The following is a 13,068-nucleotide window of genomic DNA, read 5'->3' on the forward strand; positions in this document are numbered from 1 at the left end:
GTTCCTTCGAGAAGGGGGAAAGGAGAGGATTACGGCTCCTCGCAGCACCCCAAACCTTGCCATGTACTGGGGTAGCAGCCTGTCTTCCCCCCCCAAAGCATGATGTTTCTTAGAGGCCTCTGCTCCAAGTTCTTGGAGTTTCGTGCAAGTACAGTCCTTTCTTTTTCGGGAGATGGGCAAGAAACATGAGAGGAAGGGAAAAGCTTTCCCCTTTCATAAAAAGCTGAGGAACCAGAAGGAGGCAAGGCTCAGCATAGCCACAGCACAAGAACAGAGAGAAAGGCAACCCCTCTCTCAACAACTTTCTCTGCCTCTAAACTCACCAAAACACACACAGTTGCTTACCTTTGCTAACCTTCTCTTAACAGTTTTCTCTACATGCCTCTAAGCTCACCAAAATGCTTACCTTTGGTCAGGGCAACTGTAGTTGTTTTCAGTAGTGCTCCTGCACAACCTCTTAGCGCAGGCAAGCCCATGGCATATCAACTCGACGCGGAGCAGCACTGGGTGAGAGGCCAGTGCTATTCAGAGATCAAAATAGATTTCAGAAGCTGGAAAGGTCCCCTTGTCATAAACAATACAGACTATAGTCATTCAAACAATTAGATAAATGTGGAAGTTTACAGGGACATCAAAAGGATCAGCATAGCAAAAGCAGCTGCTCAACTCAAAGCAAGGAAGCAAGATGAGCAGGAGGGAGGTTTGGGAGATACAAAACAAAAAGCGTAAGTAGCTTTTTAATAGAATCAACATGGGGCAAAAGCACTTTCTACCGAAGTTAAAAAAAAAAAAAAAAAACAACAAAGACTTAATTCATCTTGGCATAAATCTATTTGCATTAGTTTTCTTATAACTAGTCAGAATTTTCTCATTTGGGACACTGTTATACCTGTCCTTAACAGCTCTCAGACTAAGCAAAGCTAGGCCTTCCTCCCCACAGGAATTTCACCAATTATGTTAGTGGAGGTCATCCAAGTAGCCCCTCTCCTGTTCCTTCCACTCCAAATGTCCTTTCAAAGGATACAAGGGAGGCTGGTACCCTCCCCATAGAGGGGCCATCCAGGTTGCAAGAACAGCTGTCTACTGCCTCAGTCTACTGCCTCACAGTCAGCTGACTGAAGCAGCCAAACTCAGCAGGTAACCCTTGTATAAATCCAATATTTGAGCTCAAGTTAGGCCTCATACTCCAGCCTCTACAGATAGAGTGCTTTTTCATTAAACATTTGCACTTGCCTTCCATCAGACAGGCCAGAGTCCAGCCTTATCTTTCTTCCAGGTCCTACCCTGGAGCCCACCACCTCACCTAGCTGCCAGGAACTACCCTTGATATGTATTAGCTCCATCCTGGAGCACCTAAAGACTTAACCCCACTTATCTCAAGCCCTCTGTTTATGCCCTATACCCACCCTTCTTTCTCTTCTTCTTACACCTCTACTTCCTTTTGTAATTTCCTTCCTCGCTTGTGTTTGATGTGGTTACATAACCCTTGTCAGCCCTCATCTCCTCCACCTGAAGAAGTGAGCATTCGCACACCTGAGCCTTGACTCTCTTAAAGGCCCTTAACACCAAGACAATCATAGTGCTTTCACCCCATGCTTCTGGTGACACGGAAAGGTATTTCCATGTAGCCAAACCCAAAGAAAACATTGTGTCTTGCATTTTCCAGAACAGGGACTGTGCTGCAGAAGAACTAGTCAATGGACTGTGACTTCAGAGGAAATCTGTGGCAAAACTGAATACTGAACCTTGTTTGCAGATACCTCCCTACCACTTGTAACCACAAGAACAGCTTTGTTCTTGAGCCAGTGCTGCTTCCTCTTTTTTCAGCATTTCACAAAGCTTAAGGTTCCTACTATGTCTGGAACATAGAAACAACAATGCAGCAACAATGTTGGGGTTAGTTTCACTTGATTTCTCAACAGCAATCTCATCCTGAGTTGTTTACATCGCTCTGCCTTGGCCCTCAAGGTTACCTACTTGAGGCAGTTAATGCTACCTTGTTGAGACAGGTTAATGAAGTAAACCATGTGAACAGTAATCTCTTGCAGAGTGCTGCCTGGGTACTGGCACTAGCAGGCTGGCAAACAATTGTGGTTTTTGCAAAAATAAATTATCCCGCAAAAATAGTCTTTTTCTCCTCAATAAGAAAGTACTGCCATAATCCTGCAATTGCTCATAATCCTGCAATAGGCCAGGTCAGCAAGATTTACATGGCAGCTTTTCATGTGTATCAAACTCCTATCAGAACACTGCAGGTTCACTCATGCCCTTACAGGTTGTGATGCCACTGAGACAGCTTCTCGTGCAATCTCTCCGTTACATTTGTTTGCTAGTCTAATGAATGGTGAGCAGTTAGTACATATGAGATAATATGTTTGTTTTTTCAGGTAAGGCCTTGGTTGTTGGCGGCCAAAGGGAATTAATTCTGAAGGGAAGCTGAGAGGCAGTCTGTTACACTGTTGTCTTCAGCATGTTACTTTAGTATTGTTACCTGTAGTCAGCAAGACTGGGGCACAGGTCATGAAGCCCAACCCGAGTGCTGTTAACATCACTGGGAAGCCTGACTTTGATGTCTTTTTCTTACCTGTGATGTTTGTGTATATCGGACAATTCCATGCAAACTCTCAGGACTTGCTTCATGGGAGCATCTCTTGAGGCAATGGAGCAGTCCCCCTGTCCTGCTCTCTTGGAACTGAATTTTCCTTCTAGGAAAGCTACTACAGATATCTCTGTGCTACGTAAGTCAAACCTACTGAGTTCAGCAGGGCTGCCTACACGTAGCAGCTTGCAAAATTAGGCCTTAGTAGTAAGAGTGAAACCAGTTAATTTGGCAGTGGCCCTAGGGAGCCATTGCTTATTACTTTCCAGTAGTGTCCAAGATGTTCTCCCTGCTTTCCAAGTAGTGAAGATGTCATGTCACTCTCCCTGCCCCATGGTGCTTGTAAGGAATGATTTTCAGTTAGAGCTGATTTGAGATGGCACAGCATTTGTGTCCCAGTGAGGAAAGCGCGCATGTTTCAACGTCAAGCCTATGACTAAATCACTCTCCCCTACCGTCAATTTAGTAACAATCAGTTGCCAGTGTTATCTCCAGGCGCAAGGCTATCCTTTCCTTTCCCTTCAGTGCCTTTGAGCCTTTCTTTATGAAGTCAGGAAAAATCTGTTCTAGATGAAATTGATTCTGCAAGGGGGCAGACTAGGCCACCACTCCAAGTGTTTGCAGGCACTAGTTTTCTCTGAGAGCATCATGGAATACAACACATCCACCCCACTGCTACTCTTGCCTTTGGAAATCATTGCTAAGTCTGAAAAGGCATCAGTGACACTTGAAAATTCAGAACAGTGTCCACAGAGCAGGAGCGGGGATCCCAACTCCTTTATAGCTGAAGCTCATTGAGATCAGCAGACAGAGAGTAGTGAACTCCATCCAGAGCACCAAACAAGTCTGCAACAGACTTCCAGGCACAACACTGCTCATGTACAAAGCCATCAGGTGACAACTGTTTAGTAATAGGTACGGGGGAAGAAAGCTGAAAATGCTTTAATTTTGCATTCGGTAGAGATGTTCACCGTGCAGAGGTTTTACCAAATTCTGTAAAATGTGTGTGAAATCTTGGAGTAGACCTGTCCCCTGACCGTCACAAGGAATACCTACGGGGTGGTGATGTAAAACACATTGGCTCCCTGTGGCAGTGTAACGAATGCTGTATTTTCAGTGCTTTCTCTGAGAGCTGCCCCCAAAAGTTTCTTCTCTAAACAGTTTACCAAATGAGCTGTCCTTCTCTTTCTCAAAGCAGATTGAGCAACAGGAGTTTTCATCAAATGATTCACTTTCAGGAAGGATTTTAAAGGTGGTAAGAGGACACCCAGCACAGGATCAGGTCCATAGCTCATGGTTTAACAGGTCATAGGGAGAAGATAAATAGGGGGAAGAAAGAAGTTAGTCTAGATGTAGCTGTAGTCCTCCTCTCATCACAGTAGCCAGCAGCTGGCACCGCAGGTTTCAGTCACATCCCACAGGCCTGGGCACAGCAAAACTCATGGAATAGCTCAGTGCCACTGAAACAAATTCCTTTGTGCATAGAAAAACCCTGCTGAGTGGTGTGCCAGGGCAGTTCCTTCCTGTGAAAACGTTGACTTTGCTCTTGCAGCAGCCAAGCAAGGCAATATCACGGGGGGGGGGGGGGGGTTACCTCTCAATAAAACCACATCCAAGAACCACTCTTTTTCAGTGATCTTGAAATGGAGAAATCAGCAAGGAAAGACAGACAGGTATACCTGCACCCCTTCCAGTGCCAAACCACAGCCATTACGAGTCTGACAGAGAACTAGAGCGAACACAAGCAGTTTTTGTTACTACCACAAAGAACACCATGCTAGGACTTAAGGGACAAAGTAGATGAAGGGTATTGGCACTGTTACCTCCTATAACTCTTTCTTGCGGCAGGCACAGATGGGCAGTAAGGGTTAGTTGCTTAAATCATGGCCATTTTGAGGTCTGAGAATCTAACTTTCAACTGCTCTCTCCCTTGGCTGCTGTGAAGTAATGGGTATTTTCTCTCAGTACACCACAGGGAGATAAAATAGTTTTTTCCTACTTGGATTTCACCCTTTTCTCGTCTCAGAAGTACATGCCATGATTTGTCCGATGACTCATAACCAACTGTATCAGCTAGTGCTTTTTTTTTTTTCCAAAACAACTATGTTAGGAAAGCTCCACAGTATAGACTGCTCCAGGACACCTCTTTTTGACACTACCTGTGGAGACTTGGCATGGGAAGATCATCACATGTGCTACTTGTACTCTGCCTACTTATGGTGACAGCCAAAACCACTGTAGAAGTCAGGGTAAGCTGCCTGCCAGAACCATCTCCTAGCAGAAGACACTTTATAAAAGCAAAATTTACTGTCCTCCCAACCCAATACGTTCTTCTGGGTGCACCAGAGATCAGTTTCAGTTCTCCAAAAATAGCATTCTCCTCATAAAATAGTTTTTGTTCAGATCAAGTTGATTCATGTCCTGATAGCTCAGCTACCCCCAGAACAGCCATTCAGTATGAAGAGCACCTTTCCATTCATCTCAGTGTCCCATGAAGAGCAGGATGCAGTCTTTTTTTTTTGTTACAGATTCTATGTTAAGCATACAGATGTAACATGAAATCCAAGCACAGTCAAGCATTTTATTGCTGTTGTCCCTAGATCTTGGAAATCTGACACAGCGATGAAACTGGTGCTTTTAGATATTTACAAAAACTAATTACTGTAACTAGCTCTGGAATGATAAATGTTTCTGGACTAACTCAGACCTGCTGTCCATTCAGTTTCACATGTTTTGGAATTGACTGAACAGATCCTGAAAAATCAAGTCCTTTTATTGCTGAATAGATGGGACTCTTTCCTGAGTAACTGGGATGGCAAAATAGTATGGAGAAGGTGAACTTAAGTTAACATCGGGTAGATTCAGCTTCCACATACTGTTAAAGAAACAGCAGTGTCAAAACAAGCACCCAGGTTCACACAAGCTTAGCCATTTCCTAAGTACTTTAAGAGAGTTGAGTCCCATGGCTTGTCATAAAATTTACAGACCTGTTTCAGATAGAGATAAAAATCAAAGCTTTGTCACAGCTATTTTAAGAACAGCTGTCCAAATCCAATAGCACTTGTATGGTTATAATAATAAACTCAAAAAAACATTTAAAACAAAGAATTTTAATAATTTCTCTATAACAAATAATTAATCAAATAGGCCAAATCCCATGTCATCGTCAGATTCTTCAGATTCCTCCTTCTTCTCTTCTTTCTTCTCCTCAGCTGAAGGAAAAAAAAGACCAAGCCAATGGTCAGTATTTGTATTTTTTTGCACCACAGATTTTCAAGATACACGTTTTGGTGTTCTCAGCTTCCATATTATTGGTATTTCAGCCTCCATGGTTCATCTCATTCCCTTTCAATAGCCAAATATAAACACCAAGGGGACACAGACACTACTATTGAAGGGATGTGCTTTACACAGTGAAGTTTGTTTGATTGTCAGTTCTAAGCCTAGACCAATCTTAAGGCAGATAAAGAGCAAATGCTTCTGATTGCCAAAAGGAAACATAACTGTTCAGTTTACACTTCAATCACATAGTGAACTGCCAAAGTGGAAAAGCCTTGAAATTTGGACTCAATTGTTAGGATTTTAACAGAGAAAAACGGAGCTGCCCTGTAACAACGCCTCTCCACTCATACTCACCGGCAGCAGGAGCAGCAGCTGCAGCAGGAGCAGCAGAGCCCCCTCCAGCAGAGACTGCCACAGCTCCCCCAGCCGGCATGCTGGCAAGTTTTCCATTACCTGAGTGGGACCGAAGAGAGTCTTTAAATGCTCATTGCAAGCACAGAGGTAAGATGAAAAGAAGAGAAATGACAGTGCAGAAAAAACAGATACTATGTCTCATGGACTGAACCTGTCACTACCAGCTGAAAGGAACAAGAGCCTGCACCCATGATAAGAAAGTATAAACTGTTCTGTGAAAAAAATTCAAGAGTTTAAGATTCACAAAGGCTTATCGTGAGAACCCTGACAGCACATTATTAGTAAGTTTTCTTCTGTACACAAAGTCCCCTATTTTTTTTGCCAAAACTGTCATATAAAAACAGTGGCAAACGCATCCAATTTTACACATACAGAAAAACTGTATGTTTTCTGTATACAGCATACTAGTCCAGAAATTGGTAATTTCAATACACCTCAAAAATAACATATAGGCAGCACTGGCTTCCCCCTTTCCCCCCTTTTTTTTAATGGTATAGGGAACTGTGAGGGCATGACTGGATCACACTTACAGGAGAGAAGGGGGTGGGGGGAAAGATGTATTTATGGCAAAGAGTACAGTATTTTAAACAAATTCTCCAGCACCCTATGAACCCTATTGCATCTCCCTTGAGATTAGCAAACTGACTTCTTATTTATGCTCATCTTTGGAAAGCTAGCTAGTTCTCTGGCATCTGCCTTTCACATAACAAGGCTCCTGTGGCACTCAGAGGTCGCGTACACAATATGTTTGCCTGTATTCCAATTTCTGGGAATCAGTTTCTAAATAATTCCCTGTTACTTCAAGCTCTAATAAACTAGCCAAGTAAACAAACATGTTTCATGTGCATGTCAGTATGTTCTAGGAAACAATTTATTTAAAGTATTACAGAAAGAGATAGCGTAAGTGTGTTGTAAGCACATGCATAATGGCTCTCTTAGGTCTTCCGACCACATGGATAGGAATGTCCAGTTACTGCTCATAACAGCAAGGCCAGGCAAAGTCCTGGCAACCTTTAAGCAAATATATGCCTAAAAATTCCCTTGTGCCTATGCACTTGCAAAAAAATAGAAATTAATAAGAAACCATTGCACTAGCTCAGCTCTGCTTTATTTCAGCACTATGACCCAGTCAATTAATGTTAAAAGTTCCAGCTTTGGTAAGAGCCAGCAGGTAAGAGCACAAGCTTCTACAGAAGTCAGCACTCAGAGCTGTCTCTTAGAGAAAAGGAAACGCCAGACTTGGGGAGCTCTAGAAGAGATGTGTGCTGGAGAGGCTTGTATTAATCGCAGAGGGTGTAACTGTACCGTTAACGTGAAGTGACACTTACTTACATTTAACAGTCTGTTCTTCCTGTTTTACATAATTGCTGCATACAAGTGGGTAAACGCAAAGAAAACATCTCCCAGAGAACTTGAAGGACAGCTAATTCTTTATCTGATCAACATGTCCAGAAAACTATGTCATGAGCAGACTACCAGTAAGCTCATACATGCTTAAATTTTCCAGTTTAATGTGGTCCACAAGCGAAACCCAGCAGGTACTGGCACCGACCTGCAGGGAATTAGAATGGACCTAGATTTCAGTCATTTCAGCCAAGATCCAGCATGGAAGTCCTCAACCGCAAAGCTAAACTGAAGAATAATCAGGGAGTTGGCAGCAACTCTACGCTCTCAGGTCTAAGTTACCAAAGCAGTAGAGGCAACTATCTCTGACACTCAGAGACTATACTTACCCTGAGCAATGACATCCTCGATGTTTTTTCCATTCAGCTCACTAATAACCTGTGTAAATTAAGTTTAGAATGTTAATAGTTTCAAAACAGCATGAGTATGAGCTACATTTAAACAACTACTGATTAATCATCATGTGCAATGCCTCCATCCTGCTGCTTTTATAGCCCCAACATTCCTTATTTCTCAGTGGAAGGAACAAGACATTGAAATGAAAATTCCAGCTAAGTCTTTTATACTTTTCTGTGAAAGCTTTTTCATGAAATCTGTTACAATAAATTCATAACGAATCCAAGGACGTTGCAGAAAGAAGGATGCACAGATGTTGTGGAGCCAATTAGGAAACCCCACCAACGGTCTGTTAGTCACTGAGGGACTGTTACCATATCTTGCTTAATACCCACTGGGAGGCTCTGAAGCACTGGGCCCTAGACCAAATACCACAGGGTCCTGTTCCTAGCATTACCAAATGTTACAGCCAAGCTGGCTATTGTATCCTTGCACTGGAACAGAGAGTCTCAACTTCAATTTTACTACCATTGTTGTATAACCCGGATGAGGAAAGCAAAACACAAAAGCAAAAATTGCTAAAGCAAGCAAGCACTTAAAAAAAAAAAAAAAAAAAAAAAGAATGCCACAGACCTTACTGGTGAGTCCCTGCTAGCAAGAGTCAGTGCTGAACACTGCTGAGTTGCCAAAGTCAAAGGACTTTAACCAAGAGTTTTTCAACAGGCACCTCCTGCTTACACAGAGCGTGTGATCTGTGAAATGCTCTGCCTGTGTGCTTGCTTCATCTGGAATGAAGGTGATTTTAAGACTTCACTAGATTTACACTGGCGTAAGATACAGCCAATGCAAATAGAAAAGGATTAATTAATTGTGACCAAAACAAATTCCAGAGAAGCTTTCTGGATATTGGAGGATCAGAGAAAACAACTGATGTATGAAGGTATTAAATGTAAACAAGCCAAAGCCGAAAGACCTGGCTTTTAACAGGAGCACCACAAGTTCAAACCAACTTCCCAAACCATAATAAGGATTCTGTCAGCTCAGTCAACCCACCGTTTGGTTGGGCCTATGGTGAAACACTGTCTCCAGCTGGGAAAGTAACTTGTTTTTTCTTCCACCTCTCTGGAAACACTCCGCATACAAGTATGGGGCAGGTGATAAGACCATTGTTTTGGTTCTTTTTTTTCCTTGGCCATTTATTTTCAAGTCCACAAGGCTGAAAATCTATTCTAATTAAGATGCTCTCTTCTTAAAAAGCCTGTTTTTCAACACAACCGTTTCAGCATTAAGTTCCAAAATCTTCCTACATATTATTATTGAATACCTTTAACATCCATGTTACAATTTGCCTATGTTTCTTGGTGAAGGAACAAATGCTTCTTTGCAGTACACTAAATAAGATTTTATTACGGAATATCAGGCCTTCAAAAGTGTTAGCTTTAAATCAATACTGACCAAAAGCCAAAATTAAACATTAAGTGCAAACTATACTTTATGTCAGAACAAAACTTATTTTCAATGCATACTTATGTGTGGCCACCATCCCATTGAAAATTATTAGACTGAACAGTCAGAAGTCAGCAACGACTGACAGAGATCTTTGTGGAGGACACGTGTTAAATAAGAAAGCCAGACTTCCACAAAAACGTTGTAAAAATAGTTCTGATGGGTTGAGCAGTGTTTTAGACATCACATATGTAATGATCAGTGAACATCTGAACAGAATAAGACTAGATTAACAGCAAGGCAACTAAAGAAACACTGAAGCCAAGGAATAGCTCCAATGTCTGATGCTGACTGGGACATGACCATCTGGGATTAAGAGGCAATGCCACCTTGTTCATGCGTTCATCGTCCGTCTCAATGCCAACGCTGTCGAGGATCTTTTTCAAGTCCTTTGACGTGGGAGACTCGTTGCCACCGAGGACCGCTAGAAGGTATGCTGCGACGTAACGCATCCTGGAAAACACGAGAATTAGATCTTCAGCGCTAATGATCTAGTTACATGTTCGGAGAAATTTTATCTCTTCACTGGGGAAGCAAACCTCACTCTCCCGGCTACAATTGTTTTGCTCTATTTTTAAACGCAAACCCACAACACGTGAAGCCGCGCACCGGTCTCCTGCCAGCACGGGGCCCTGCACAATGCAGCCAGTTAAACACCGCAAAGCCGCAGCGGCTCCCGCCCTGTGCCGAGCTCCGCGGCGCTGCTGCCCGAAGGCCCGAGCAGCCGGCCCGTCCTAACGCTGCCGGGACCGCACACCTCTCCCGAAGGAAACCGGCACGGCGGCCTCCCGAACACATCTTCGCCCCCCGGACGGCATCCCCGCCCGGGCTCCCCGCGGCGTTCGCCTTAGCCTGTCCCGTCCCTCTGCAGGCCCTGGCCCAGGCCCAGGCCGGGAGAGCACATGGCCGCCATTTCCCCCCACTCTCCCACCCCAAGTGGTCTCGCCCAAGCCGCGCTGGCGGCCGCGAGCTGGAACGGGTGGGCTGGGAGCGACCATTCTCGCGGGGGAGGGGGGAAGGGACCGCCGCACGCTTACTTGGGAGGAGGCGGCGGCGCGGGAGACAGGCCTGAGACGTGCGCCCGCGATGGCAGCCCGGCGGCGAAAGGGAAGGGGCGGTGCCTCGGCAACGCCTTCTTCCCGTCACCCCTTAACAACGCGCACTGCGATTGGGCCAGGCCGGCGGGGAGCGGGCAGGCCAATGGGGAGCCGCGGGCTTTGCTACTGCTACTGCCACTGCTACTACTGCCGCCGCCGCCGCAGTAACGGCCGTTGCGCAGACAGTGGGCCGTGCGCAGAGCGGGGCTGTCAGGCGCGTCCCGGGCGGGTTGGCGGGGGGTGCCGCCTCAGCGCAAGGCCGTGGAAACTCGTTTTCCGTCTTCAGGATTTTTTTTTCCCGAGACTGTGGCATCCGCGCGGGCCGGGCGACGCCACCCGCCGTGCCCTGCCGTGGCGGGGTTGGCGTGGCCTCCCGGGAAGGCAGGCCCCTCCGCTGAGGAAAAGCTTCCACAGGAGGGAGCAGGCGGCCTGTCCTGTTCCGAGGAGGCTGGGAGTTAGTAACCCTGCGGCAAGGTCTCGCCGTGGGATTACGGGAGTTACCACCCGTGCTTGGTTTGCTTGATTTCTTCCTAGATTAGGGAAGTGAATAAAAGTGAAGAGTTAACGTTGTGCCAAAATCCACTGGACCCAAATAAACCAGAACCGCTGCAGCAGCAGGGCTGTGAGGAGGCTTTAGCTATCCCTGCCTTGCCACGCTGGAGGCTCCCCAGAAACCCCCTGTGTGGGTGAGAGCGCTCTCCACTTCTCTGGTAACTCTGGTGCCACCAGAGAACAACCAGGCTCCCAGTTGTATAACTGAGGAAGTGCTTCAGAGAAGCAGTCAGCGGTTAGTGTTTACTCCCCATGGGAAGAGAAATTTCCCTCAGGGCACTGTGCAGCTTGTGCTCAGCTTTGAGCAAGGGGCACTTCTCCCAGGGCATTAACACAGCAGCACCGCCGTGCCGCAGCATCAAGGCACCAGCCAGAAACTCGCCGTTACAGAAAAACCCGGCTTTGCCCCTCTGAGCGAAATGGAGAGCAGCACAAATGCTGTGGGGCCTCGCCAGGATGCGGTGTTAGACCAAATGGCGTCCTTTGCTGCTAGACAGCTAGCTGAAGGCAGGTGCACTCCCAGAGTGCACGGGGCAGCAAAGGCACAGCCGTGGCAGAGCCCTGTGGCTCTGGGCGGATCGAGGGCTGGCTCTGCAGCACCCAGCCCTGTGCCCTTCTGGGCTTGCAGCCCCCGCTCCTGCTACACTTCTCCACCTGAATTTGCAGCAAATGAGCACAACACCAGGAGCTGCCCATGCCTCCCGTTCCCTGCAGGCTGAGCTCACGTTTGAGTCCAGGGGAGCTGCACCGGGACCGGCTGGGGTGCCGAGGCCGTGGCGGTATTAGGAAAATCTCATTTCATGATGTTTTTGTGACAGCAGGATGCCTGGGCCTGGTTTCCCAGAGCCGCCTGCCCCTTGTCCCGCTGCATCTGGCACCTCCTCCAGCTTGTCCCGCCCCGGCAGCGCATCTCGCCTGCAAACTCTGCAGGAAGTGGCTGAGCCAAGCTGTGCTGGGCTGAGCCGAGCCAAACCGAGCACCGCCGGGCTTTCAGGACCCAAGTTTTGTGTGCCAGGGACCGGGTGCGGAGGGGGTGAGACAAGCGTGGCCGTGCTCAGTGGGGCACAGTGCGTGTAGCCTGGCTGCTCGGCTGTAGGTCCTGCCAGGGGGGTCCCTGGGGGCTGAGCCTTGGCTCAGGGGCCCTGTGGGGTGTGCGGTAATGGGGGCCTGGGGCTGCCGGAGCTGGCGGCAGGGCAGATGAGGACAGCCTGGGGTGAGTGTGTCCATGTGCATGTGCACATGTGTGTGTATGTGCATGTGTGCGTGCCTGTGCACAAGGGTGCCTGCCCGTGTCCTGTACGTACGCCTGAGACTGTGTTTGTGGTCTCTGAGCCTCTCCAGCCTGGCTAGTTCAGAGTTCCTTCACCTCTGGTTCCTTCAGCATCAGTAGCTTTACAAAGCTATAGCAAATGGTCTTTTTGCTTATGCATATCTGTAAGAGAGCTGTGTATGTGTTGTGTACAGCCTTTTTGTAAGAAATACTTACCTTTTCACTAAAGCAGTAGTTCCCATTTACCTGTTCTTCCTGTCCTTATGTGTCTGTAAGCTTTCTGCTCTTTCAGGGAGCTGGGTGTCACACCTCCCCCCAGACTATGTCTTGGGAACATCAGTGCTGCCATGTCCCACAGGTTAACAGTAAAAAGCACTGCTCCTCAGGGTGTTGTAGGGGCATTAGCTTTCTTCCACTAGCCTTGGACGTTAAAGCTGTTACAAGTTTTTTGTAGTTCTGCATCACTCACTCAAAAGAAACTTCTATTCACCTATTCGATCCATGGCAGGGTTTAAAAAGAACTCCTGATATTCACACCATAAGCTAATTTAATTCCCAAGCTCAGGAGGAGTTGCAAATGATAAAGGAAGTGGAAAGAGCAGGAAACG

The 13,068-nt window shown here is 46.5% G+C and overlaps 1 protein-coding gene and 1 non-coding gene across 2 annotated transcripts; both read right to left on the reverse strand.

Moving 5' to 3' along the window:
* Positions 1–5,689: 5,689 nt before the first annotated feature.
* RPLP2 (ribosomal protein lateral stalk subunit P2) lies at positions 5,690–10,639 on the reverse strand. The gene is made up of 5 exons (XM_050897899.1): positions 10,579–10,639; positions 9,871–9,994; positions 8,029–8,077; positions 6,236–6,334; positions 5,690–5,811 (listed from the first exon to the last, which is right to left on the reverse strand). Exons 2-5 carry the CDS (start codon positions 9,991–9,993, stop codon positions 5,735–5,737), a joined length of 348 nt encoding a protein of 115 aa, XP_050753856.1. The 5' UTR covers position 9,994; positions 10,579–10,639; the 3' UTR covers positions 5,690–5,734.
* LOC127017458 (small nucleolar RNA SNORA52) lies at positions 7,738–7,870 on the reverse strand. Its single transcript, XR_007766592.1, has one exon. It is a non-coding gene; the product is annotated as a small nucleolar RNA SNORA52 (small nucleolar RNA).
* Positions 10,640–13,068: the final 2,429 nt, after the last annotated feature.

Source organism: Gymnogyps californianus, chromosome 5, assembly GCF_018139145.2.
Source record: "Gymnogyps californianus isolate 813 chromosome 5, ASM1813914v2, whole genome shotgun sequence".
NCBI lineage: Eukaryota > Metazoa > Chordata > Aves > Accipitriformes > Cathartidae > Gymnogyps > Gymnogyps californianus.